This window comes from Stylophora pistillata, chromosome 6 (genome assembly GCF_964205215.1).
Source record: "Stylophora pistillata chromosome 6, jaStyPist1.2, whole genome shotgun sequence".
NCBI classification, from domain to species: Eukaryota; Metazoa; Cnidaria; class Anthozoa; order Scleractinia; family Pocilloporidae; genus Stylophora; species Stylophora pistillata.
Genome location: NC_142524.1, coordinates 13,142,075 through 13,169,574, shown reverse-complemented (window position 1 = coordinate 13,169,574; position 27,500 = coordinate 13,142,075). Strand labels below are relative to the sequence as shown.

At 37.9% G+C, this 27,500-nt stretch overlaps 1 protein-coding gene and 3 pseudogenes across 2 annotated transcripts; 2 read left to right on the top strand and 2 right to left on the bottom strand.

Annotated features, from left to right (window-relative positions):
• Nucleotides 1-3,378, bottom strand: part of LOC148728341 (uncharacterized) — a 3,740-nt pseudogene extending 362 nt beyond the window's left edge.
• On the top strand, nt 1,093-7,622 carry LOC148728340 (uncharacterized; annotated as a pseudogene). Its single transcript, XR_015988485.1, has 4 exons — nt 1,093-4,461; nt 4,965-5,229; nt 5,442-5,554; nt 5,893-7,622. The product of XR_015988485.1 is annotated as an uncharacterized LOC148728340 (transcript).
• A 3,104-nt stretch (nt 7,623-10,726) lies between these two features.
• Nucleotides 10,727-13,645, bottom strand: LOC111323504 (uncharacterized). The gene is made up of 2 exons (XM_022926876.2): nt 13,035-13,645; nt 10,727-12,264 (listed from the first exon to the last, which is right to left on the bottom strand). Exons 1-2 carry the CDS (start codon nt 13,373-13,375, stop codon nt 11,292-11,294), a joined length of 1,314 nt encoding a protein of 437 aa, XP_022782611.1. The 5' UTR covers nt 13,376-13,645; the 3' UTR covers nt 10,727-11,291.
• Nucleotides 13,646-15,841: 2,196 nt separating this feature from the next.
• On the top strand, nt 15,842-23,117 carry LOC148728339 (uncharacterized; annotated as a pseudogene).
• The last annotated feature ends 4,383 nt before the right edge of the window (nt 23,118-27,500 follow it).

The window sequence follows — 27,500 nt, the reverse complement described above, 5'->3', positions numbered from 1 at the left end:
AATTGCAATGAAAGTGAAATGCACACAAGATGAAAGAGTTTTGACTGTGTTCCTTTGGTTAGCTTGTGACAAGAGTGCTCAGTTTGTTGTAACTGTAGGTTCATTCAAAAGCTGCAGTAACACTTAAAGCCTTTTATGACTTCCCATTCTTTCCGGACAAACTTGTCCCAATGAGCTCACTGTCCTTGTAAAAGCAGCTCAAAAGAAAACAGACAGTGGCTGTGGCTGTTTTTTTGGAGGATGCCTTAATTATGTGGTTCTCGTAGACATAAGTGCTCTTTCCAGGGGATAGTTCAATCATCTGCAAGTTGCAAAATATACTTTTGTTACATTGATAGATGACTGGTGTACCTACAACAAAATTTATCAATGACTTTGGCACAGATAGAAACATTGTTTCACAAGTACACTTATAATTTAGGAACAGAAATCATAGGGAATGCTCCATTTACAGCATCTTTCAATTAACCTTGAGATTTGTCTCGCTCAACTCTCTAATATTATTTTAATTTAAATTTATATTAGCCTGACTGGCCTCGTTTTCCAGTACAAAATTTGAAAGAATACATCATCTCAAGTGAGACTAATGTACATTTGAGTAAAAGAATATAAATCTGGCAGCCATTTTTGGAATGGGTCTGCCAGTAAGTGAGAATCAAATTAAATTGTTCTTGGTCTTAATATTTCAAGGATATTTTCTTTTCAAGCTAGTCAGTCATGCTCTCTACTGTAAGAAACCCATATTTTTCTCAACATGTGATTATATGTAGTTTCATAAAAGCATGTTACTATTACATGGTGTTTCTCAGCAAGAGCCCTTGACACTTTTCCTGGTCTTGGGGCATCACTACTCTGAAGAGCATTGGCTGCCTCCTCCCTGCATTGGCTTAGTTGCTCAGTCAGTAATTTATTCCCCTCCCTTAACACTTCTACTTCTGCTCACAGGTGAAGGCAATCTGCACAACTTGGCCCATTCTGCCGTCTAGGGCACTTATTTGCCATTGACGCTCTCTGGTGGGCATGGACTCTTGGTCGCTTCATCCCCACACTTGGCCACTCATTTGATGGCTGGCTTTTTTCAGAATTTGCAATAAAGCTGGCTGCCTGGGCAACATCAATTTCTCCAGCTAAATCCTGGCCATTGTCATCCAGATCTGAAAGATAAGGAAAGGAAATTATAAAGGCTTTATTGCATGGATTTACCATCGCAGACTAGAGGACTTGAAATACAAATCAAATTTATTTCAAAACCTATGCAGACATTTTATTCTGGTCGATGGAAATACAGTACTGTAGATCAGTCTGATTGATAGACTTTTGTGTCTCAAGTGACATCTTGATGTTGGTTTCATTTGCACTTTTGAAATTATTGACCCTGCTTTAACTGAGAACAATTTGCCAAGATGTAGAGAGAAAAAATGTTTTGTTAACGACTATGGACCTATTTAACTGTGACATCTGCCCAAGGATGTTTAAATCTCTTTCGTCTAGCGCTTTTTTTCTTTGAATTTTTTCTTTTTTTTCTCCTCTTTTTCCTTTGCAATTGCCAACTTGTCTTCCTGGGTTTGCTCTTTGGACACAGCAGGGCCTTTCCTCTTATTTTTCTCCCCTGCTTGTTTGTCTTTCTTCTTCCTTCCAGTTGATCCACCTTGCTTCTCCATACCACTTTTCATTTTTATTAGCTGGTCTTTATCTTCTGTTGGGGGAAAAGATGGAAACACTTGGCTAATAACCAGGCCCTTGGCTCTACTTTATAATTAAATCTTTTAAAGGTACACTAGTTATTACATTTTGATAACAAGTCATGTTTCGATTCTCTATTAATTTTGGTAATGTTAAAAAAACAGGGCCCATTTTTCAGTACAATACCTTGGTATATAATTGTGGATTATAGAAACCCTGTTGAACCCTTCACTTATAAAAAAGAAAACAAGACCATGGAAGGAAGCAGCTAATGACCAAGTTGTTATAACTGTGTTGTTTAATTCACAACATACAAGACAATCCAGTCCTCTAAAAGTAAAAGCGGAAAGCATGGTCTCGATAGACCTGTGACTCAACAAGTAGCGGAAGTGAATAGATAATCACATAACGTTACAGTGTTCAAGACCTTGGAGGATATCTAGCCTGAAATGAGGAAAAATTTTAGCAACCATTAATTCTTCCTTGCGTGCATGATCCCATGCAAAGTCACCATCTCCTACCAGTTGTCTGAAGTCTACACTAATCTTACCTTTGCATTCATTTAAAGGTGGCACGATCAGTTTTCACTTAATTTCTTTACCCCTAACATTTCATTTACCTTTGTAGCGTGCGTGTGTGTGCGAACTTCACTAGAAAATGCTGGTATGGTTTCTTATTAACTTTAGCGAAGTAAAAGCTTTCCAAACTTACCACTTTCGCTAAGCACCACACATGGGTAATACCTCTTGTCCATATACATAGCTTTGGTTATACCATCATCTTCTCTTTTAATCTCGCTATCAGTCACAATAGACTTCACACTATCCTCAATAAACTGAACCAGGAAATACTCTACAATTGGAGAGCAATGGTACATTTAACTCAGTCATTATTCAATTAAAGAGAACTTATCTTCTAGGACCTTAAAGGGAAATTCTCCTTGTGTACTTACTATTCACTACCCAATGACAACCAAGGGGCGTTGAAGTTAAACAATTATTTTCATTGAGATAAAAACGTTTTAATCAATACAAACAAGTCCACCTAAATTAAGCACCAGTTTCTTTTCTTCATAAATTGTAGCTTCGTTGAATTTTATAACATAGCTAGCAGAGCCGTGCAATCAAATTCGGTATACATAAGTGTGGTCAAACTCCCAATATAGTATGCTGATAACGTACTGAGCTGATCGCTTCGCTAGAATTTTTTGCGCGCGTGAGCGGCCATTGTTTGCATGGGGAAAGATATATTTCGCTACAATAATGGAGACAAAACACAGACTCGGCCCACCAGTCCCAAAACAAAGACAATTGTCCGAGCTCTCAACCTAAAACTAAAATAAAAGCAATTCTATTTTGCTTAAATATTTCGCTTACTACAAATAATCACTTATGATATTTACGGTTCCACGGTTGTCAATTTTTCGCATCTTGGCTCATGCTTTTAGCTGCATGTGCACTAGGCTGCCTAGCTATCGAGTTAAGGAGCACTTGGGAAGTTTGGAGAGCACTTAAGAAGCTAGAGATGCCATTTTCCCACGTGCTCCATAACTCGATCGATAAGTGCACATTGAAGCATGAAGGAATTGTTAAATGGTGCTGTAACTATTGAAATGTTTTAGTTTTACTCACTTCTTTCGCCATACTTGAGTGCTGGAGTTGTTTTCCTTCTAGTTTCTTTCCTTGAGCCACTCATTGTGTTTAAATTTGGTAACGAAACCAATATTTCAAGCGTAAAATGCCACAGTTGAGTTACCCGTGAAGACAATATTCGAATGAACTTCTTTGTAAATCGCCCGCCAAAACTCTTTATCTGTATCCTGTATGCAACCGCTGCACAGCCATACATGGTATCCACCAACATCCCGGATGATGTCGGATGGTGTTCGAATGTGTTGAAGTCAGCGGTACAATGAATGAAACACATCGAAAATGGCCGACGATAAGAGTTGTTCGTCTTCCTCTGTTTCTTCTGCTAAGAAAAAGCGTGGGCCTTACAACCAGTATCTTTCTGAACCAGAATTAAAAATACCACGGACAACTCTGAAGAGATGGCCGAAAACCCTCCGGGATGCATCTGTTTCTGGGGGCATACCAGACAAATTGTCCCCTTACAACGTGGAGAGCGTTTTCAGTGAATCTACGCACACTTTTGTCTACCAAAACGAAAGAGATGAGCTTGGAGGTCAATTCGACGAGTCATTGAGCTTTGACGGGGATGTTAGTAGTAACAGCGACCAATGCGAAGACTATGGCCACGAAACTGCCGTGTTCCCTGATTCAGAGCACGCTAGGAGGGATGCCGAGGAAGATGAGCAAGGCGACATTGAGGAATATCTCAACGCTGTCGACTCTGATGAAGGTGCTGACAACAATGTCAAGGTTGATGAGACCGAGAGGGAGTCGGCAGATAACTCTTTGTATGATGGAGCGCCCATTTGTGTGGCAGTTAGTATGCTTCTGATCGTAACGTTTGCCATACAACACAGTTTGACAGGACTTGCAGTTGTTGACTTGTTGACACTCATAAATCTCCACTGTGCAATGCCTAATAGATGCGCTTCTTCGCTGGACCTTCTCAAGAAATTTTTTATGAAACTTAAGAACCCCATCCAAATCCATTACTATTGTACTTTTTGTAGAGAATATCAGGGACCATTAATACCCGAGGATAACATTTGTAAGAATAGAGGCTGCTTAAAAGATCTCAGCAAGAAAGGAAGTTCTTCCTACTTCATCATTATCCCTCTTATTTGCCAGCTGAGGGACTTAATTCAAAGTAAGTAATTTACTTGATAAATATATGTGGCAGTGTTCAATTGAGTGTGTTCAACCCAGAGTAAGTTTTTATTAGCTAAACCAATAAACCAGCCACTATTTACACATTCAACCAGAGTATATTTTATCACTGATACTTTATCAATTTGAAATACCAGAAACAAAAGTATATTCTCATTAAAACTCATTCAATTTCAAACAAATAATTATTTTATTTCAATAGAGTGAATACCAAAAACAAAAGTATATTCTCGTGAAAACTCATTCCATTTTAAATGAATAATTATTTTATTAAAATAGAGTGGAAACAGGTCTAATGCCAGTGTGGGAATGTACAAAGAATTGACATCCTCCAAGAAGTTAAAGCAATTAATGGACCTTTTTTGGGCCCTTAATTCTTATTTAAATTTGCTTCCTCTTAGCAAATTTCTCATGGAAAGAAAAAGGAAAACAATCCTTTCCTTTGATTCTTGGACTAACATTGTTGACATTCCTTTTTTGTAGAAGCTGGCTTTCTTGATCTTCTTAAGTATCCAGTTTCAAGATGTAAGAGCGATTCAAATGCTATTGAAGACATCCAGGATGGCCTGCTCTACCAAAAACATTTTGGCAATGATGGACATTTTAAGGAAGCCCCAGCTGAGAAAAAGAAGTGTGAAATCCACATAAGCTTCCTGATCAATACTGTTGGGGTGGCCCTTTTCAGATCTTCAAAATTTAGTATTTGGCCAGTTTACCTTGTTGTGAATGAACTTCCTCCAAACTGCAGGTACAGTTGAACTAGAAGCTCTTTAAGGTTGTGACAAAAATTACTTTAAGGTAAAATTAGTGCTGTATGCGCTAATTTTAGCTAATTTTACTTCTGAGTAATACTGAGCCAGTCAGTTTTGTTGTTTAGTTTCATAAATTATAATCTGATAATCTCTAGCTACTGTCTGTTAAATTGTGTGTAATGTAAACTCATTGTTATTTTTTTTCTAGGTTTGCAAGGCACAATAAAATTTTCCTTGGATTGTGGTTTCAATTTAATAAGCCAGATTTCTTGACATTTCTGCAACCTTTAACCTAAGAGTTCCAAGAGATTTACTCAAAAGGTGCAAGAGGAATTAGAAATCAAAGGGTAAAAATAATGTATTTGGGCTCAGGGGAAGGGGAAGAAGTGGCAAGAAACAATTTTCAACATTCACTGTTATAGATCTTTGTTTCAATATGTCAATGTACTGTAATTAGGAAGTATGGTTTATATCATGGGATCTTTCAAGTTTAAACTTTTTCGCCAACAAATTTGGTTGCAGTCAAACTTTATATGCATTGCCGTCCAACAGACTGCTGAGATATTACAAATTTTAAGAGATTTTCTTCATGTTCAAGTTTAGGTGTGTTGGTTGTGTTACTAAGTCGTTTGAACACATAATTTTGTTACCTTTCTCAGGAATGGTGATAAAGAACAGTGAGGGAAAAGACCTTACGATACGGGGGATTTTGCTCTCGGCTACGATGGATGCACCAGCAAAGCGCTTAATGCAAAATTTGGTACAGTTTAATGCTTTTGGTGGATTTCCTTATTGTTTGGAACAGGGAGTAAGTGTGAAAACAAGTGCCAAAGGACACACACATGCATACCCATTCAACAGAGAAAAGTTATCAAAGGGTTATGGAACTGAAAGGAATCACGAGAACACACTTCACCATGCTTACGAAGCTCAAAAATCAAAACTAAAGGGGAATTATGCACCTGTTTGTGGAGTGAAAGGCTATTCTTGGTTTATGTTTATTCCTGGATTTGATATAGTTAAAGGTGTTTCAATTGATTATATGCACTGTGTTCTGTTAGGGGTAACCAAAATGCTTATGACTTTGTGGTTTGATAAGTCACATGCTGCTAAAGACTGGAGTATAGGAAACAGAGGGGAAGAGGTGGAGAGACGCCTACTCAATATAGCCCCTCCTAATTGTATTTCAAGAGCACCCACGAGTATTTCAAAAGATTGTGGTCCTTGGAAAGATTCGGAGTTTCGATCATTTTTATTTTTTTATGGTATCCCTTGTCTGTGGAACATTTTGCCAGATGAGTACTTCCAGCACTTCATTCTACTTGTGGAAGCAATCTGGTTACTAGATCAGAGTTCAGTGTCAACCCTGTGTTTACAGAAAGCTGATAACCTGTTGCGGCACTTCTGTTTAAGAGTTGAAGCTCTTTATGGCAGGCGGTATGAAACATTTAATGACTTCACTGTCTCCTTCATCTATCAGAATGTGTTAGAAATATTGGTCCTTTGTGGGCTTGCTCTTGCTTCTGGTTTGAGGACTACAATGGTGACTTGAGAAAATTATTTCATGGTTCTCAGAAAGTAGAACTGCAGATAGCATTTTCAGTTTGTGTCCAGCAAAAGATCCCAGAATTAGTAAATCTCCTTCCTTTTGGTTCAGCTTGTAAAGAGTTTTATGAGCACATTGCATGGGGTCGGCACTCGCTTAAATGCAAGCGTGAAAGGGTATCAAATAGTGTATTTGCACTGGGTGTAATGTCACCAGCTGCCTTAAGTGCTGCTCTTACAGGTTTTCTTGAAAAGAAGTTGGGTGCAAGAGTATCAAAAGCTTTTTCATTTAAGCGAATTCAGATCAACAATGATGTAATTCACAGCAAAAGCTACCTAAATGTTTCTCAAAGGAACAGTTACACAGTTGAAGTGGATGAGTTGGGGTTTGTCGAAGTTAAGTTGTATGTTAAGTTGTTTGTACAGTGTCCAAATACTTTATTTTGTACCGATGCATGTAGTTGCAAAACTCCTTATTACTATGGAATTGCTGACTGCTGTTTACAGCCTGCTGCTGATATTTTGTCTCAGGACACTTTTACCGACTGTAAACCGAGGCACATTATTCCAGTCAGGAGAGAAGGCTGTAGTAATCTAGTGTTCCCCATAAAAAGTGTCAAGGCATTGGGCATTTTGGTGGACAGCCAACATGGGAATGGCATGTTTGTCTGCCAGCTGCCAAACAGATATGAGAAGGACTAATGAGGCTGTACTTCCTTATAAAACGTTTTCTTATTTCATGTTTGAAATGATGCAATTCACAGGTGTAAAATGTGTAACATCTTAAACACTGCAAATCCAGTGATTTGTATAAACCTTTATATATTAATATTCTTAAAATGTTGGTATAATGCCTTGTTTTTCTGTAAACCAAAGCAGAGCCTCCATAATTATTTTGTCTTTACCTTCATTTTGGGTGTAATATTAAGTTTCTAAGAGGAGCACTACCTCTCAGTTTGAGATTGATCAGTGAAAATGATGAAGAAGTGGTTCATAAAAAATTGTGAAAGCAACCTTTGTAGATAGTTTTGTGTGCTGAAGCATTAAGTGTATCAGTTGTATAACATTACTTATTTTTTCCCTATTTTTTTTTTACTCCAAAGAAACAATTTGAATACTAGCTTTCCTAGAAATGTGCTGTACTGAAGGGTAACTTTATCAATCAGTACGTTGTCATTTATTTATAAATACATGACCCAAATAGAAAGTAGGGTGAAAGTATACTTCCAAGTATACTTCAGTGTTGGAAAGACTTTCAAACTTGATGGAAATGTCTTTTTCAAGTTGAAAAGTATACTTCAAGTATACTTCAGTGTCAGAAAGACTTTCAAACTTGATGGAAATGTCTTTTTCAAGTTGAAAAGTATACTTCAAGTATACTTCAGTGTCAGAAAGACTTTTAGGCCCGGTTCAAACGTCGAACTTTACATGTGCCGAACCTAATACCTATTTGGGTCGACCTAAATAATTAAGTTCGGCAGTTGATTCAGACGTCGATCCTAATAGAGTCGAACCAAACTGCCGAATAACAAAATTAAACCCATTATGGTCAGCGGTCAATCATAATCAACCAATTCAACATGGCGGAGTTTTCTAGCGCGGGAAACAATGCTGAAGAAGTTCTAATCGCTAATGCCATCCGTGAAGGTAGAAGAAGGCGCCTTAACATGCAAATGGCATTAAACAACCTAGTAGCTCGGAGGAGGAAAGTATTGAATACTTGTTTGCTTGTTTTATTGTTGATTTCATCGCAACGAAACAGCATCACTCCTGTGTCTCGCTCCTGTCGTCGGTTGACCAGAAACACTGGATGGTGGGAGAATGCTTGGAACAATTATTCGGAGGCGAGATTCAAGAAAACATTTAGGGTTTCTCGGTCAACGTTCAGGTACATATTAAATCGCATTGGCCCATTTCTTGCTAGAGAAATAGTGACGGAGGATCCAATTTCCCCAGAACTGAGGCTAGCTCTTTGTTTGTATCGACTGGGCCGCGGAGATTATTTCTATACTATCGCAGAGATGGCAGGTTTAGGAGTATCAACGGTATGTTCCATCGTTAATGAAGTCTGCCAGCTCCTTGTTGACCATCTTTGGAGTGAGTGCGTGTCTAGTCATATGCCCAAGACTCAGGATGACTTTAAGAAAAAAATGTTGGATATGGACGAGTTTTGGCAATTTCCTTGCTGTTGGGCAGCAATAGACGGCTGTCACATTCCCATTAAATGCCCTCCTGGTGGACTTGAGGCATGCAAGGAATATCATAACTTTAAGAACTTTTATTCCATAATACTAATGGGCCTGGTAGATTCCCATTACAGATTTGTTTGGGGCAGCTGTGGGTTCCCCGGGAACTCCCATGATGCTGTAATTTTTCGTTCCACCGACCTCTGGAACTCAATACAAGAAGGTTTTATTCCAACAATTGGTAAAGATGTGGGTGAAATTACTGTCCCACCCCTCATTGTTGGAGACTCTGCATTCCCCCTTCGTTCTTGGTTAATGAAGCCATTTACCAATGCTGTATTGACACCTCAGCAGCGTTACTTCAACTATCGCTTGAGTAGAGCACGCATGGTCACAGAAGCTGCATACGGCCAACTTAAGGGTAGGTGGAGAGTCCTACTCCGGAAAAGTGAAACCAGCCGAGATCAAGTCCGCATAACCACCCTAGCATGTATTGTACTTCATAATATTTGTATTATGCAGGGAGATGCCATCTCAAGAAAGCTTGATCTATCTGTGGATGAAAGTGGTGGAAAGAGGGACAGGGAGGAGTTGAGAAAGTTGCTGCAGATGAGCGACTGCCCAAGCCTAAAGGATGCTTCTTATGAGGCAGCTAGAGTCAGAGATGCACTTTGTGCAAAATTATGGCTTGAGAAGCAAACAGGGAAAGTTTGTTAACTGCTACATAGTCCATTATTAGTTTAAGGGGGCATTGGTATATTCACAAATTTCCCAATACATACATGTACATGTAGCACTCATTTTTCACAACTTATTGCAAAATCAGAGTAGTTGTGAAACATTTAGTCAACTTTACATCTATTTGATAGTGGTGGAATTTGTGAGTATCCCTAATGATGCTGAAGTAGTGCTGGCTTTTGTATGATTATGCTTGGACCATGAAACAGATACTGCACAATTAGATTAACCCCAATTAGCTGCTGCTGGGCTGAGGACTAGTCAATAGCCAAGAAGTAATTAGGGGTGTATTTAGCACCCGTGCATATAGCTTAAAAAGAATGTAACATTCTGAAGGGCCAATTCGAAAGAAATGTACCTTAAGTCAAAACAAAAGACCATACTAGACCGATACACTTCAATATTCTTTTAAACATACCTACTGCAAACTGTTTCATGGTCAAGGTAAATTTACTACATTGTAGTGTATCAATCCCACAGTTAAAAAGGACTGCAGTACTTTCATGAGTTGATTGTTAGTGTCTTTTGTATAGCTCTTTGATGAATGCGTGTTAGTGTCAAAAATTTAACAAAAAGAACCCATAGTGGTTATAATGTCAAGCAACTCTTACTGTTAGCTTCCAATAAACATTCAATACAGATATCCCAAAACATTGAACTTTATATTGTTTTGCTAGAAGTTTTTAAGGCTCACCATTTTGTACCACTTGCAGTATTGATGTACTTGAGTTAAGCAGATTGAGAGCATCATTGGTGTAGAAGGAAATGCACTACCCACATAGAGGGACTAAAAATGGTTTTTTACATAGTGTTGTTCCACAAATATCCATACTCCCCTTTTTGTCTCCATACTTTCCTTCAACAACTTGGGCCATTTAAGGATCTCTTCTGTTCAAAAAGTGCAATTGTCCTCAATGAGGTGGGTATGGATATTTTAGGAACAATATATAAGTCCTGTGCACTTAAATATCAGGTGGAAGGAAATACATTAAACCAAAAAAAGTCAATATTATTTCCATAAAAATGATGATAACGTGCTCTGTTATTTATTCGATCCATGTCACATAATTTGTCATGGTAAGTAAATAATACAAACCGATTTCAATATACATGTACATAATATCTAAAATGGAATATTTGTTTTCAATGAAGGAAAATAAAAATTAAATAAATCCTTTAAATTAAATAATTCATTATTTACTTAAATAATCCATTTTCTTCCAATAGTTTTACACAATTCACTAAATGACATTGACTTATAAACTATATATTTTCATTGCGTTTTCCAAATCATATTGACCAAACTATATTAATCATCAGATGTTTATAACATCACTGATTGAACATGTGCTGTAAAAAAGCAAACACTTCCCTACAGCTGTACAATAATGTGTTGTAAAAAATTGCTTTTACAATATTAAAACTGTTTACTTTGAACATGAACTTTTGAATTTATTACCTAACAAAATTCACAAGCTTTGTGCAAAACATTAACCATCGACTTGCTTCTTTTTTTTTACAAGAAAAAAATACTAACAGGAACAGAGGAGTAATATCATTAAGCACAAAAAGGGGGTTATGCGTGATCATCACAACCGCGTGTATTTAGGTGTAGCAACAAAACTTTGGTCTAATCCCATTGCATCCTGATAAGGTGCCCCAGGGGACCATTCAGGCATGCTCGATCCTGGGTGACTTGGGATAGCCTGTGCACCACTATGCCAGCTTGGGTAAGGGCTAAAATTTGCGTTATATCTGTGTTCATTGCTGGAATAGGGAATGCTGTGAAAGCTGGCCTCACTTCTTTGGTTGAGCAAAAGCTGAAACAATTTGAGCTCATGCTGTCTAGACTTTTCCATTTCTTCTTTCATAAATGATATCAGTTCTTTTGTGGGGTCATTTTGAACAGCCTCCTTTACAAGGGTCAGTGCCTCTATTGTTGCTGTATCCAATCTCTCTTTAGATGACTGCCTTCTTTTTGCTTTCACAGGAACAAATAGTTCTTTTTCTTTGGCACTATCATCCACACATTCTCCCGAAAGATCACTAGGTGAAGGTGAGGCTGAGGGTTCCAGTGCTAAATCAGGCTGACAAGATTCTCTTGTCTTCACTACTTCAAACAAAGCAGTGAACCACTTGCCAAATCCTTGATCCTCCTGAAATCTTTTGATCCCAGTTGCTGTTTTTTGTGTCAGGGCTGCTTGCTTACACACGCAGACACATTTTTTGAACTTGCTACGCAACTGATTAACAGAGAAATTGAAGTTTTCACCCCTTGCAGAGGCTCTAGCTTTAACTTCTTTCAAAATCTCTCCATACAGCTCTCCATTTCTTTGATTTTTTGTGTTTGTAAAAATAAGTTTCTTTTTATATGAGTTGCTACTCACGATGATATCTATAAGATCATCAAGTACCCGTGGACACCACTTGGCTTTGCGACCAGGTTTCTTTTTCTTGTTTCCTTTTGCTTTTTTGAAGAAAAGTTTGCGGGATGTTTTCGAGTCTCCATCACTTTCATCCTCTTCTACCTCATCATCATCGTCGGATTCAGCCATTTGTTTCCTACCAGTGGCAGAAAAATAACAATAACACACTTTATCATCGAGGTAATGATAACAATAACATACATTATTATTCAACCAAAATATTTTTCCTTTTCGGAGATGGCTTAGCCAGTGTTGATCATGATAAGTGAAAGATTTATGTGAATTGTTCAATAACTCAAAAGATTATTGAACTGTGAGGGTGCATAAGCTCAAGTGTTTTTGCAGAGCTTAAGAAAATGGTCAAAAGGGGGGATAGAATTGCACAGGTTATTTGAAGTGAAATAGCCAAATAAAATAGTGTCTAAAAAACATAACAACAGCAGGGAAAATACCACTCAAGAAGAATATCTGCTAGTTTAAACATCCATTTATATAGAGACAGAAACTTCCATCAGGCGAGGAAAGCATCCTTTTTACTTCGAAATATTTTTCAAGAATTCTTAGTTTGCAACCATGCGATAAGGCAGCCATTTTGGGGGTCAATAAGGATGATTAGTACTACAATAATAATATATATATTTATATCTTATCCACTACATATAAATATCTGCTTTTGCTATATTCCACTGCATTACTTATATTAACATTCATCTACAAACGTTTGTAAGTAACTGCTTAACTTGTCTGTTAATGGTGGGAAACAAGTTTTAAAGATCACAGGTATAACATCACATGGCAATAGAAGCAAACTTTGCTTCTATTGCCACGTGATGTTATACCTTATACTTAGTAAGGGTTGTTTCATATTCGAAACTATACATGAGGATGTATTGTTTGTACACTGACCTTTTCCTTTTATCTCCATTCACCGATTTTTTTTTAGTGGAAGGTCGTTCTTCTTGCTTCTCAGGAACTGTATCTTCGCGGGATTCATCAGAATCGTCATCTACAACATTCACGGTCTTTAATTCGCTCTCTTCCATGACTTCTTTGAAGCATGGCTCGCAATATGCCACTGAACTCCCCGCTTTCCAACCAATGACAGTTTCATCGTCCTCAAAGATGGAGCAGGGCATGCAGAAATATTCCTTGCACTTCAAACAAGTATACTTTGTAGTTTTTAGGCAAGACGAACAACATTGCTCTTCTTTCCCCGCCATTTTATTCGAATGTTGTCTTTTGCGCATGACAACTACGTAAAAACTAGTGGGATTGTGGGAAAAAAATTACTAATTTAATGTATGCATAATGTATGCATTAGGTTCGGCACATGTGAAGTTCGACGTATGAATCGAAGCCGATCTTTTGCCGTTCTATTCGACTAGCTCAGTCGAATAGAACGGCCGAGTCGACCCAAATACAAAAGTGCCGTTCCTAATTGATTCATACGTCGAACTTCACATGTGCCGAACCTAATAATTAGGTTCGGCACATGTAAAGTTCGACGTTTGAACCGGGCCTTAAACTCCATGAAAATGTCTTTTTCTTGTTTAAAAGTATACTTCAAGTATACTCCATATTTGACTGCTACAATACCACTTCAAGAAAAGTATACTTAAAACATATTTCTGTAAATTAAGTATAAAGCAAGTATATAACTAAATGTACTTCATTTGTACTTCCTTATTTTCAAGTTCAAATGAAGTATACTTCAGCTGTACTTTTTTTCATGAATGTTCATATTAAGTATACTTGAAATATACTAAAAGTATTCTGAATTTCCATAAGGGCTAGGTCAAATGTGACATACCAAATCCTCAGTAAAATAGGTCCCTTACTTGAGGTTACATGCACTGGAGTTACTTTTTCTGTGACCAAGAGGTTCTGAGCTTGTAAGTGCTGGTCTTGACACTCTGAACTACTGAGAAACTAACTTACTGTACTTCTTTTATAAGGAATCGAACAATAGCAGGAAATTCTCTAAAATTTTGGAAGTTAGGTGTGATTATATCTAAAGGAAATTTATGATGCAAATCCTGTGTGTGTGATAATTTGGTTATCATAGGAAATAGTTTCTGAAGATGTAATTCTAAAATTATAACAAAAAATATTGCAATGTCATGCACAATTGTTAGCCTGGTCACATTAGTAAACTGCCACATAAACCCATTTTTTGCCCTTGAAGTTAAACTACTCCATGGCAACTAAAAGGAGAGGCACCCAAACCGGTCTAATAACTGGGCTTTTTAGCCAATCAGTTTACATTATTATGGTTGCTGTAGTGGTAATATCTTGTGTTCCTCGGAATTCTTTGCATTTTAATGCTATGTCATTATATGGCGCGCGTGAACCAGGCCCAAGTGCACGCCGTTGAATTCCCCAGATGAATTTAGCTGGAAGAACTTCTTACGGTTTTTTACTTTTATCTAAGGATTTTGCTTCAATATAATTTCATGAGACACTGTCATCTGACCAGAATGTGAAGGCATTGAGATGATATCAAAGGAATCCTTGTCAGTGTAAAAATGTTTGCTTAGCGATCTCCAAGTTTCCCGAGTTGGCCTGTATTTTAGGCTTTTCTAAGGTTTTCCAAGAAACGTAAAATTATAGTTTGAGGCAAACGATTATGCTTTAATTTTGAAATTATTTGACTTTATTATAACAAAATAATAGAAAAGAACGAAATCTAACCCTAACTACAAAGTAGTTGCGATACAATGAACGCGCGTGGCAAGTACCTTCAAGAATCCACTTATTTAATGCCAGAAACCGTGACAGACTATTCACGATTTCTCGAACCTCCAGGGGAAACACAAATTGGTTCTAGAAATCGGGGGTGAAATTACAAGTGAAGCAAATCCAAGGGAATCAAGGTTTGGTTCGAGATATCGGGAGGTTTGAGAAATCGGGATTTCACTTATAGCAAACATAACAGTTTCAAGTAGTACTGAAATAACAACATTTTTATACTCGTTAAAACGACCTAGTGAACAGGTCTCTTTTGCTAAAGAAAATAAGGAGATCGAAAGCTTAAATTAGTAATAACCACAAAGCACGTGGAACTATGGAAGGCCGTGTGAAATCTAAAAAATCTTGCATGATCATAGTCATTAAAACCTCAGGCCTCTTTCACATCTCGATTACTTTTTAAGATTAGTGATTATAAGTTTTATTGGGAGTTAGTTGAAGACTTATGTTATAGATTTTTCGTTCACACTAGTAACTGTGATATAAAAAGTTGATTAAAAAACCAGTGATTTTTATGAAGATATCAAAGAAAACTTACCTGGAAATTTGTCCGCCATTAGCTTGGTTAGAAGACGCAAACTGGTTGGTATTGAATCTGCCATTTTATAGTAACTTGAAAGACTGTAAATTTCTCAAAAGTTTGTAATCAAGAGTAAATGCGCTACAACTCATTAAAGCTGAAGGAACACGCCAGCAGCGTTAACATGAGGCGGGAAGGTTGACCGACATGTGCACGCACACATCCGGGGCCTCAATAACGTGCTAGCCTATCACAGTCATAGTTTAAGTTCAACGGTATTTGATTGGTCAATCAAACGTCATTCTCTATCCACTCACAGAACAAGATGAAAAAAAGCCGCAAATATTTCTCTTTGGCGGGAATCATGAGCTTTGTCTTTTAGACGAGTGTTAGATTTGCAGTTGATCTTCATATTTTATATTTGGTGGTCTGAGAATGATGATCTATGGCTGAAAGTGACGATAGCGAACTGTCTGATACTGTGCAAGATGCAGAACAACACCGTTTAAGAAGTGAATTTAATGACAATTCTAGTAAGAACTCTGACTCGTTTGAATCTGAAAACAGTGACATTGAAGTTGGTGATGGCGACAAAAGCAAAATGTCTGGTTCTGTGCAAAATACAGAACAAGACTGTTTAAGAAGCAAATTTAATGACGATTCTAGCAAGAACTCCGACTTGTTTGAATCTGAAAACAGTGACATTGAAGTTGGCAATGGCGACAAAAGCAAAATGTGTGGTACTGTGCGAAATACAGAACAAGACCGTTTAAAAAGCGAATTTAACGACGATTCTAGCAAGAACTCCGACTTGTTTGAATCTGAAAACAGTGACATTGAAGTTGGCAATGGCGACAAAAGCAAAATGTCTGGTACTGTGCAAAACACAGAACAAGAACGTTTTAGAAGCGAAGGTAACGATGATTCTAGCAAGAACTCCGACTCGTTTGAATCTGAAAACAGTGACATTGAAGTTGGCGATGGTGACGAGCGAAATGTCTGGTACTGTGCAAAATACAGAACAAGACCGTTTTAGAAGTGAATTTAACGACGATTCTAGCAAGAACTCTGACTCGTTTGAATCTGACACTGAAGTTGTTCGTACTGTAGGTGTCTCCAGTGAATCTTCAACTTCAGACAGTTCCAGTGATAGAATTTCGTGTAGCAGTCCAGTCCATTATCAAGAGTGTACCGATGACTTGTTTTATCCCCCTTCAAAACGCTTATGTATCGACGCGACACATGAACAAACACCAGAAACCACAAGAGCAGTTGATATGGATACAACTAATTTTAACAGCACAATCTCTGAATTTGAAAGCGAGATAGCTAGAGCTAATGAAGGTAACAATTTTTTTTTTTAAAGAATCAGTTACCACAAAATAGAAAACCACGATATAAGTTAAAAAATTCCAAAAACATCTTTGCACATTAGGCTGCAATTAGGCCATGAAACAGTCCCAGCTTATCTTTGGTTTTACAATTATTTTCAGATGAAAGATAAGATTTGCCACAAGTTAATCAGAGAGAAACCACCAGTGACAGTGCATCATCATGTGACAGTACATCCTCATGTGACAGTGCATCCTCATATGACAGTGCATCCTCATGTGACAGTGATTCTGTTTTGGAATCAGATAGTAATAATGATCATTATATGGATAGCAGTGTTGAAAATTATCCACTCTTTAGTGGTTCCTCTCTTTCCCTAAAAAATTTTAAGGGGGCTTTCCTGGCTCTTTCTCAGAGGCATAATCTGTCATCGAAAGCAACTGATAGCATTCTTAAACTCATAAAGATGTGCTTACCAAATGGAAATGGATGCCCTTCATCTTCCTATCAGCTTGACGAGTCACTTAAAGACATTGGCTACAGTTATGTCAAACATATAACATGCCACAAATGTCAACAACCACTTCAAAATGATCTTTGTATAAATAATATCTGTTCTGAAAATGGTACTCACTCAGTTGGAGATAATTCTAGCACATTTTTTGTGATTCATCTGGAACAGGAGCTTAAAGAGTAGTTTCTGGTAAGCAAAGTTTTAAAATCAAAAGTTACCACTTATAACAAATTTACATTACTTTAGTATCAAATGGTATGGATCTTATTGTTTACCACAGGTAGTGTGATCAAATAGTTTGGATCCAAGAGACGGATTGAGCGAATCCAAAACTAATCAGTAATCACACGCAAAATATAAGCTTTCTTATTTTCATCACTAAGTCTAATGAAGTAATAAAATATGATATATTATAATTTAATATGACCAAGGTGAAACATGCATGATTCTCTGTAACTCTGAGTTTCGTGTTTATCTGTACTCATCAGAAGAGTGTGTAGGCATGAAACTCAGTTACAGCAAATCATGCTTCATCTTATTAATTTGAAAATATTATATTTTGCTCTACACACCTGTGTATCAATTAAGCACATTTTAAGAGTATTGGCTACAGTTGCTGAAAATTAGTATAAATAATACATTATAACAATAGCATCTTTTTTGCTTACAGAAAACTGGTCAGCAGTGAAAAACTTTATTGAAACATATAAACACACTCCTGGCATTTTTAAAGACATTATAGATGATGAAGTGTACCAGATGGAGAAGTGTACCAGAAGCAAAGTGCTCAAATCAAGAAAGATAGCAGTTTTGGCATTTCTCTGTATTGGCATTTGGATGGAGCCCCTGCACTGAAGTCCAAAAGTGTCTCACTATGGCCTATACAGAGTTTTATTCCCGAGTTAACACTTGCTTTACGGTATTCCTACAAAAACATTATATTGTCTGGGTTATGGTATGGAAAGAAAAAACCTGAAATGGAATCATTTCAGCAAACATTCGCAAACGAGGTGAAAAACCTTCAACAGGGTTTTCATTTAGACATTGGTTGAGGTCACATTAGAAACTTAACTGTGGTAAAGGGCTTTTACTATGGTAAAAGTAAGTAAACAAAAGTTGACCATAGTAAATTGTGCTTGTTGACTTAAACATTTCCCAGATGGATTTTTGTCCAAAGAGTGTCAATCAAATTGCAATTTGATAAGAAAGACAAACAAGTTCAGACATTCCATGTTTTACTTGCGTTACGTTCGTCTGGGAAAAGAAATGTTCTGTTTTCCCCTTGCGCCATGGATTCTGAACGCTCGCTCTTTATGATAGTTGCTATTCTTCTTGTTATAATTGCTATCCGGAAAGCTCAAAGGTTCAGGTTTATTGCCCTGAACATGTATTTTCTTCGTAAGAGAAGGCAGCATGACTTAATCTCTGCTCTTCTCGCCAGAAGAATTAGGAGGATAAGACATACTTGTGTGCGGCGACGAAGAGCGGCGTGGGTATATCCCAGACCACAGGGTTGGTTTGAAGAGATGTACCAGAATCCAGTCTTCTCTACCTTGTGGAAAAATGACTTTCGCGTCACAAAGGAGACATTTGATTACATTTGCCAGCTGGTTGGACCAGACCTTTCAAGGCAAAACACTCGCTTCTGAAAGGCTGTTGCTTTGAACAAGCGCGTGGCAATTGCGTTATGGAGAATGGGAACCGGCAATTCATATAGAACGACGGGAATAACATTCGGACAAGGAAAATCTACTGTAATAAAGATATGTGAAAACTTTATGGAAGCCTTAATACGCCACAAGGACGATTTTATACAGTTCCCAGATGATCCGCTTGATGTTACACTGGCTATGAGGAGGAGTGAAAGTTTAGCTGGATTTCCAAATGTTGTTGGAGCGATAGATGGATCTCATATCGCCATAAAAGCACCCCATGTTAATCATGAAGATTATTTTAACAGAAAGCAAAACTATTCAATTAATTTGCAAGGAGTAGTCGATGCAACTGGTAAATTTATAGATGTCAGCACAGGATGGCCCGGTAGTATTCACGATGCCAGAGTATTGAGACTTAGTACACTGTACCAAAGAGCCGAGCACAACCTTATTTTGACTGAGCCAGTTAAACGCAATAATGGAGTAACTGTGCGCCCCCTTCTGATCGGTGATTCTGCTTACCCCTTACTACCCTGGCTGGTTAGTCCTTATCCCCATTCCCGTAACCTTAATCGAAATCAGGCCAAGTTTAATAAGATTTTGAGCAAGAGTAGGGTAATAGTAGAAAGGGCCTTTGGAAAGCTGAAGTGTCGTTGGAGGTGCCTACTAAAGCCACTTGAAGAAAAGACACCAAAAGTTCCACATACTATCCTGACCTGTTGTATTTTGCACAACATTTGCGTTTTAAGGGCCGACGAGTTCGAAGATGACCATAGTTCCGATGATGAAGATGATGAAGATGATGAAGATGGGGATGATGACGGCGATCAAATTGCATTCAGGCAGGGACGAATTGTAAGGCAAGCTCTAACTGCATTTCTCGCTGAATGAACTCATTTTTTTTATATAGACTGTCCTTTTATTAAACGGACAAATCTGAAATTATTGATGAGTTCTTGCTTAACTCCATTCATAACATTTATACTCATGAAAAAGTGCTGTCACGATTATGGTCAAACTGTGGATTATTACTTTCCATTCCTGCCTATATATTTAGTCTGAAAAAAAAAATTAATTGGGAAACTCCATTCGCAAATTGTTCAAAAGCTCTGGAACAAAACTGTAACTGCAACTGTAACGGTAAAAAACAACAACAATAAAACGAAAAAGAAGAACCTTGTAAACAAGAGGAAAAAGAAAGGTCTAACTTTCATTTTTTGAGGATTACGCCTAATTCCCGTATCGCACCAAGCACAAGCTCTTGGGTACGGTTGTCAGACTCCCTAAGATATTGGAAAAGTTCCTTCTTTTCCTCTTCTGCTCTCTTTGCAGCCTCTGTTTGTGCCTTGATTAGCTCCTTCAGCATGTCCTCTTCCTTGTTTTGATCCTTAGCACGTTCGTCGTCCTTTTTACTCTGCTTGGTTTTTTTCTTCTTTGAGCCTGGCTTTTTCTTGTCTTTGAAAAATAGCCGTTTTGCTTGTTCTAGTTCGTCATCGTCTGTTAAGGCATCGTCATCGTCATCTTGAGGTCGAGTGCGTTTTCCCGGCTGCACAACTAGTTCTTTCCCTTTTCCCCATCGAGCTCCGCTTCTAACCAGTGCCTGCGACAGGGGTGACTCTTCATCTACTTCAGACTCGCGACTTGCCGTTGTGTTACTTGCACTTCCACCCGAGGAGGAACTCGAACTCGGTACAGGAGTCGTTGGAGTGTGGGACGTACCTGCCTCCACGACGTATTTGGGATTTACTGAATCCCTTGTCCCCCAAATTTCATCCAGAGCATCAAATTCTGGGAATGATTTAATGCCCTCGCTGCCTTCTCCTGTTAGTTTGCTTTTATCCTTGACTGTCTTGTATTTTTTGTTGAGGTTGTTTATTTTATCACGGCAATTTTTTGCTGACTTATCGCTGATAAAATCATTTATTTCTTTACTTTCGGCGACAAGTCGTGCTGCTATCCTTTCCCACATCGTCTCCAGGCTTTTTTCCCTTTCTCGTCTAGGGTACTCCTCGCCGTAAATTGCAATAAGCAACGTAACCTCTCCATCACTCCAACGAATGCGTGACTGCTCGGTTAAAGTGGATTTTTTGGCACTTTCTGCGGAATACGCCGGGTCCACAGCTAAATCGTTTCTTGGCAAAGCTGCTGTTGAGGGGTGAAAAGGAAAATTGAGCGGATACTGTGGGGCAATGCCACGGACGTTAAATTCTGGAAAAACACTGTTTTCCTGTTGGCCGAAAACGTAAGGTGTGCATTGGAAAGGAGGTCGATCATCTACAAATGCAGCTGATGGAATTGTGAAACGTCGAGATGGAAAGCTGAAAGATTTAAGTAAAGGATTACAATGGAAAACAGCGTTTACCACAAGCTAAACGCAGTCTAACGCAAATTAAGCAGCTTGAACAAAAAAAAGCGGCATTTGAAGAGGAAACAATTGTAAAAGCATTAACTTACTTTGAATTGAATTTGTCTGACATATTTCAGCGACTTTCATTGGGTAAGTTTTACAACCGGGTCTAACGTTGCTTCTGCGTTGATCGTCATGATCCGAAGACAAGAAAAAAGCGCGTGAATAGAAATAGCGCAACTATTTCATTCTTCCGGAGCTTTTAGACCTTCCATGCTAAGAGAGTAGACAAGCTGTCACTTAAATAAACAAAGTTTAGATAAACGCGTGATAAACCATGCTTTTTCAGGTCGTTTTACCATGGTTAACCTTTCTTCATCCTGCCGCGGTTGCTATCGTGACACACTCTAATTACATTTACCATAGTAAAGCGAAAATCATCGGTCACACTACAAATTGACGTAACTATGGTAAACTTAACTTTACTATGGCAAAAAAGGGCCAAGTGTGACCTCAACCATTGAGAAAACTCCCAAGTGCAAACTTAATGTGAATGGACAAGCAGCTGATCTTATGGCCAAGGGTCCGTCAATAAATTTTAAGATATTCAATGAGAAGTTTGGATGCTGTTCCTGCTTACACCCTGGACAAAGATTACCTGGAAGGGGAAATGTAAGAATATAGCTACCCGGTAAATTTCCAAGTAGAAACCATGCAGATTCCTTAAATCATGCTGAACTTGCTTTTCTTACTGGAGATGCTGTTTATGGAATAAAAGGCCCTTCTGCTGTGCAGGAAATCTTACAAATTCCAGAAATGCTGTTATGTGATTACATGCACCAAGTTCTTGAGGGAGAATATACCAGAAGGATATCAAAGTGGCTCAATGGAAGCTGCCCTAGTGAAACAAGTCTGAAAAATGACCAAAAAGTTTCCCTGGCTCTTTTTAACATCAAACTGCCTCATGACTTCAAGAGAAAATTTAGGCCTTTGGAAGAGTTCTCGAAATGGAAAGCAAGCAAGAAGCAGGCCCTTTTCCTTCATGCTGGACTTCCTGTTTTGAAGTTCCTGCTTCCTTCTGAAGTGTTTTACCATCATGCACTTCTAGTCACTAGTGTAACCATGCCCTGCTCTGATTCAATATCAGAAAATGACATTAGCATAGCTGAAGCCATGATCCAGAGTTACACAAGATTAATTCCCTCATTGTTTTCAAACCAAGAGTGTACTTTCAACTCTCATTCATTGAATCACCTTCTAGCACAGGTTAAGGCTCATGGTCCAGTGATCCTTCACTCCACTTTTGTATTTGAGTCTATGTTGGCTCATCTTAAGCGCATGTTCCATGGTACCAGAGGCATTCCAGATCAGATTTGCAAACGACTAGCGAGAGCACAACATTCTAAGCAATACATACAGCAATGTGTTGCAGGAAATGATGAAGCATGTGAGTTTGCACAAGGAATGCTAACATCAAACTCCCCTAAGGCTGTTGAGGTTAATTATGAAGATGTCGAGCTCTTCACACCAATGCTGCACAAGGTCCCTCATGTTGGTAATCCAATAGAGGGATACTTCAATGATGACAGAGAAGCCAGTGTGTCAGAAAGAATGCATAAGAGGTCAGGTGTTTCACAGCCTGTGCTACAAGAGGAAAACCAAATCAGCAAGCTATCTTGTGAAGTATTTATCACAGTCTGACATTTGTTTTGGAGAGGTCCAGTTTTCTCTTGAGGACTGCGATAATGATGGCTATGCTGTTGTCAGAGTGATTGATAATATTGGTTTGAACGTATGTTCATCAGGAATTGATCCTTCAAGAGATCCTGTTGTTCAAACATTTTGGTCATCTGGCTTCTTAGAATGCCTTTGAGGCTCTGTATCCACTACATAATAAAGTCGGTAATTTGTTTTTGTTTAAAGAAGTGAAAACAGCTCTCACTTCAATTTTTGAAAACCATTGTGTGGGCCAAAGCTCTTTGAAATGACTCTTGCAAAACAATGTAGGAAATTCATAGGAAATCTTATGATTTTCCTATGAATTTTTCAAGAAGATTCCTGGGAAATTTCTAGGAATAAGGTGTGAAATTTCACAGTAAATGTGACAAAGAATTCAAAGAATTCCTAGAAATTTCCTAGGAAATTGCTAGGAGTGAAAAAATGAAGATCTGGAAAAAAATCCTAGGAATTCCTAGGAATTTCTTAGGATACACATGTCACTTTTGACCATGAGTAGGTCCTTACGGAATTTCCTAGGATTTCTAAAAATGTCTTAGGAAAATAGGAAAAATAGAATTTTAATCAGTTTAGCAACTGCCTCGCAAAGTGGAGGTAGGGTGCCTGAGACATCCAGGAGCTTCCGCTATTGGTAACCGGCTCCTAGATGGAGACTACTCCCATGGCTGGCAAGTCCAGGTGACCCAGCCGTGAGCCCCCATGCGGAAGGAGAAAAACAGGCACCCGTCACACTGATAAAACAGTGGAAAGAAAGGGAGGGACAGGGGAGGGGAGACAGCCTCCAAGGAGTCCCCATGATAAGGAAAAGCGCTGACTAAAACACTAACTAAACTGTTACAACACCCTGTGGACCAAGAACACAGGGAATCGTGGTGCGTGCGCGAATGTAACAGACCGCTGACCTCGCGGGCAACACTTGTGCTCCTAGTTGTTAACTCCATTAAATTGCATTTAACTGGGTAAAACATGTCAACACCATATGATAGGAATTGAATTGAATTTATTACATACAATTCAAATAAACATAATTATTAATACTTTTTGTTGTTACATAGAGATTGTCAGTGTCTAAAATTGTTTTTTTAAAACATATAAAATTACTTGGAATACAAACAAATAGTAAAAGATCATTCAAATGATTAATAAATTGACAACTTAGGATACAGATATATCAATTATCAGAAATCAATTAATTAACAGGAACAGTTTAAAATTTGATTTTCATAAAATTTATTTTTGTAGATATAAATTGGCCTTAACTGACTTGAGAGCTTTCACTGATAGAGTCTGTTCGTGTGACGTCATAGGAATGTTCGAAAACGAGGCGCTGCCATGTTGGAGGAGTGATTCTTGAGATGGCAGTCAGTGAATTGGGAAAATATGCGTCTTCGGACAAAGCGATTGTGGATTCGAAGCTTATATTTTCTGCTTATGCCAATTCACTGGAAGGCAGTATTAAGAAAAGGTATGTCGAAAAGGTCTCAGTGGTCGGCATGGATCATTTGCTCGTTCTAGTGCAGAAGTATACTTCGGAATGCCTTCCTCCTGTCGAAGCTTGTGATATTTTGTCATATCTTGTGCTGGAGACCAGCTTCTACACTAAGGATCAATTCAAGGATTTCCAAAGCCTATTTGCCTACAATCAAATGGTTTCTGGTTTTGTTACAAGTATTCAAGATAAATTTGTTGTTCTCGCTAAAGTAAGGCATTTGCAAATGATGAATGACCCCCACGTGCAGCGCATTGTGTGGGATGTATGGCTGGGCTGGGAGAAAGCTGTTCTCATATTGCGAGTGTTCTTTTTTATCTGGAGGTATGGACAAGAATGGAAAACTTGCATGCACACAGGTAAAATGAACGCAGCTTTCACCCTCTGCAGTAAAACAAGTAGAGTATGCGAGAGTGAAGAATATTAATTTTGCATCGGCCAAGAAACTAAAAAATGAACCTGAGAGGTCAATAGAATCTGTCAATCTCTCTAGTACTGAATCAAGTTTTGCAGCTCTTATTGGCTCTCCAGGCTCATTCGTCTTTACAGCTTTCCTTTGCTTAGCTTCCTGCTCCTCGCTTCTCGCTTCTTGCTTTCTCTTTCGCGTTTTCTCCTCTTAGTAATCCTTTGTGCTCTTTCTTGTTGCTGTTGTTCTTTCCTCTCGTCGGATTCCTTTAGCTTGTCATGCCCTGGGTTTAATCGATCCCATTATTGTGCTGCTTTTCCCGAATGAAAGTGGATACCGCAAACCCGGTCATTTTCTAGAATTTTTTGCGTCAAGTTGGCTTGACTAATGGCAGCTAACCACCGAGTTCGCCTTTGGGTGAATAAATTCAGGTTTCTTCCCCTTGATTGGTAACAATGTTTGGCACCCGAGAAAAGCAAAGCCCTGGATTCTTCTTTTTGTTGTTAGAACAGCCAACGACGAGGGAAAACTATGGCATTGCTTGAGAAAATACGCTCTCAAATAAAACAACTTGCCACAAGTACTATATATTTTCACTCCTCCAACATGGTGGCCGTAAAATTATTAATTACAAGAATACTATATTTTCTTCAAAAAATTATCTTACCATAAATTGTTAATTTTTGAGGATCCAATGCTTGGACCTGAGTTTCATTCCCACACTTCCATGTTTTCACTTCCTTAATGGTTTGCGTTTTATCTCCTCGGGTGTGAAAAGATGGTGGAGAATGGTATTGAAGTCCTTTCTTGGCTCCAATTCAGCAATGACATCATCAATTTTTGATTTCTAGAACATCAAAATAAAATAATTTTATACAGTGTCAGCAACAGTGTTTTCTTCTCTGTCATTGTCACTTGTTTATCAAATTTAAGATTTCTCTAAGATCCAAACTTATTGATTAAAAAAGCATTCAAAAGGATTTGGATGCCGAATTAGATTGTCTTGTTATCTGACTGACTGAAGCTAATTAGACAACAAAAGTTTGTAACTTTAAAAACTTAAGGTTTTGTCATAGCTTCATTGGCAATTACTATTTACATTTCTGTTTATAAAACCAGTTTGACATGCTAACAGAGCAACTGAGAATTCATTAATAGCATTAAGCGTATGCAAGACCTAGATTCAGCAACATTCAGAGTGGAGATAAATACTTTGGAATACTTACATCAGATTCTTCTTGTAGTTTTCCTTTTCCTTGCCAGTCTAGCGTAAAGAGAAAAAAATATTTAAACATTTGGTGAATGTATGGTGTAAATGAAATTATTTTTTTGCCTTAAAGGAGTGCAAATAAAATAATAATTGAAAATTAGTAAATCTAATTTTGACTATTTTTACAACAAACAATATTTTTAACAGCTCTAATTTATTTTTCACAGATATACGGTTTCACTATAAAGTATTTAGACTAGTATAACAATAAAGTGCAATCTGATGAGCTTTTTGCAGAAACCAACATTAAAACTGTTAGCTTTTGTATTTATAGCCTCTGTTTCACATGTCTGGTGTTTTCTGTCAAAAGATTACAACTCTCAGTTGTTTACAAAACCTTTTCTTTTGTTTAACCAAAAAGAAGTCAGCAGCAGACGGTGATTTTCAAGCTCTTTGGTATTTTTGGTATTATAAACTTTTTAATGGGTAAAAGCATTTTAGAAAGCTTCTGTGATAATTAGTTATATATTCCTAACCTTAAAAGCCTTTTTTAGCTGCTTCATTTCAGCTTTGAATTGAAACACCTCTGATTTCAGTTTTTCCATTTCTTCCATCATTACATTTTGAAATGTGGAGTCACTCTGATTAAATTGGCCCATGGGGAAGTAGCCACTGTCTTTATTTTCCATATCTCTATTTAATAGAGCCATCATGGAATTGTTATGGTTAGGTTTAGTTGGTGGTGCTAGTGGCATTCAACAGTGAGGGTGGTAAGGTGATGTATATGCAAATTTGTTTGGCGGTGTTTGATTGATATGGGTCAGTGGACTGTGAAAAGGGGCAAAATTACTTGACTTATAATTACACCTAGATCTCTTAGATTGCGGTGTAAGTGATGTTAATTCAGTTACAGATTGACTATTTGTTGCATCTTTGGTTTTGTCAATTTCTCTGATAACTGGTAGGTCATCGTCATTTTCAGAGTTTGTGCTCACTTTTCTCAGAGTTAATAGAGTCAACCCTTTCTTTTTGGACCTTATCTTGTAGCTGCAAGTAATAACAATAATAATGTATTACATACCATTTATTGTTGTAACTCTAATGATAGATCCAGTTTGTGATTCCAGAGATGATACACTATTATCTGACAAAATGCACCTTTTGCAACACATTTTTACAAGAGAAATCATAAGAAAATAGAGAGATAGTTATAACATAATTGACTAATTAGCTGGTTGACGATAAAGCATTCAAATGAGGGGCATGTACATCATGACTGATGCGATTTGAAAAGTGTGGATCAAAATATAAATTTTTGGCAAAATCATTTTCCAGTGTAGTGTTGTTTTCATTCAGGCTGATAATGTGTGCACAAACATGTCAATGCTATTTTGGCATCTGAACTAATTAGCGT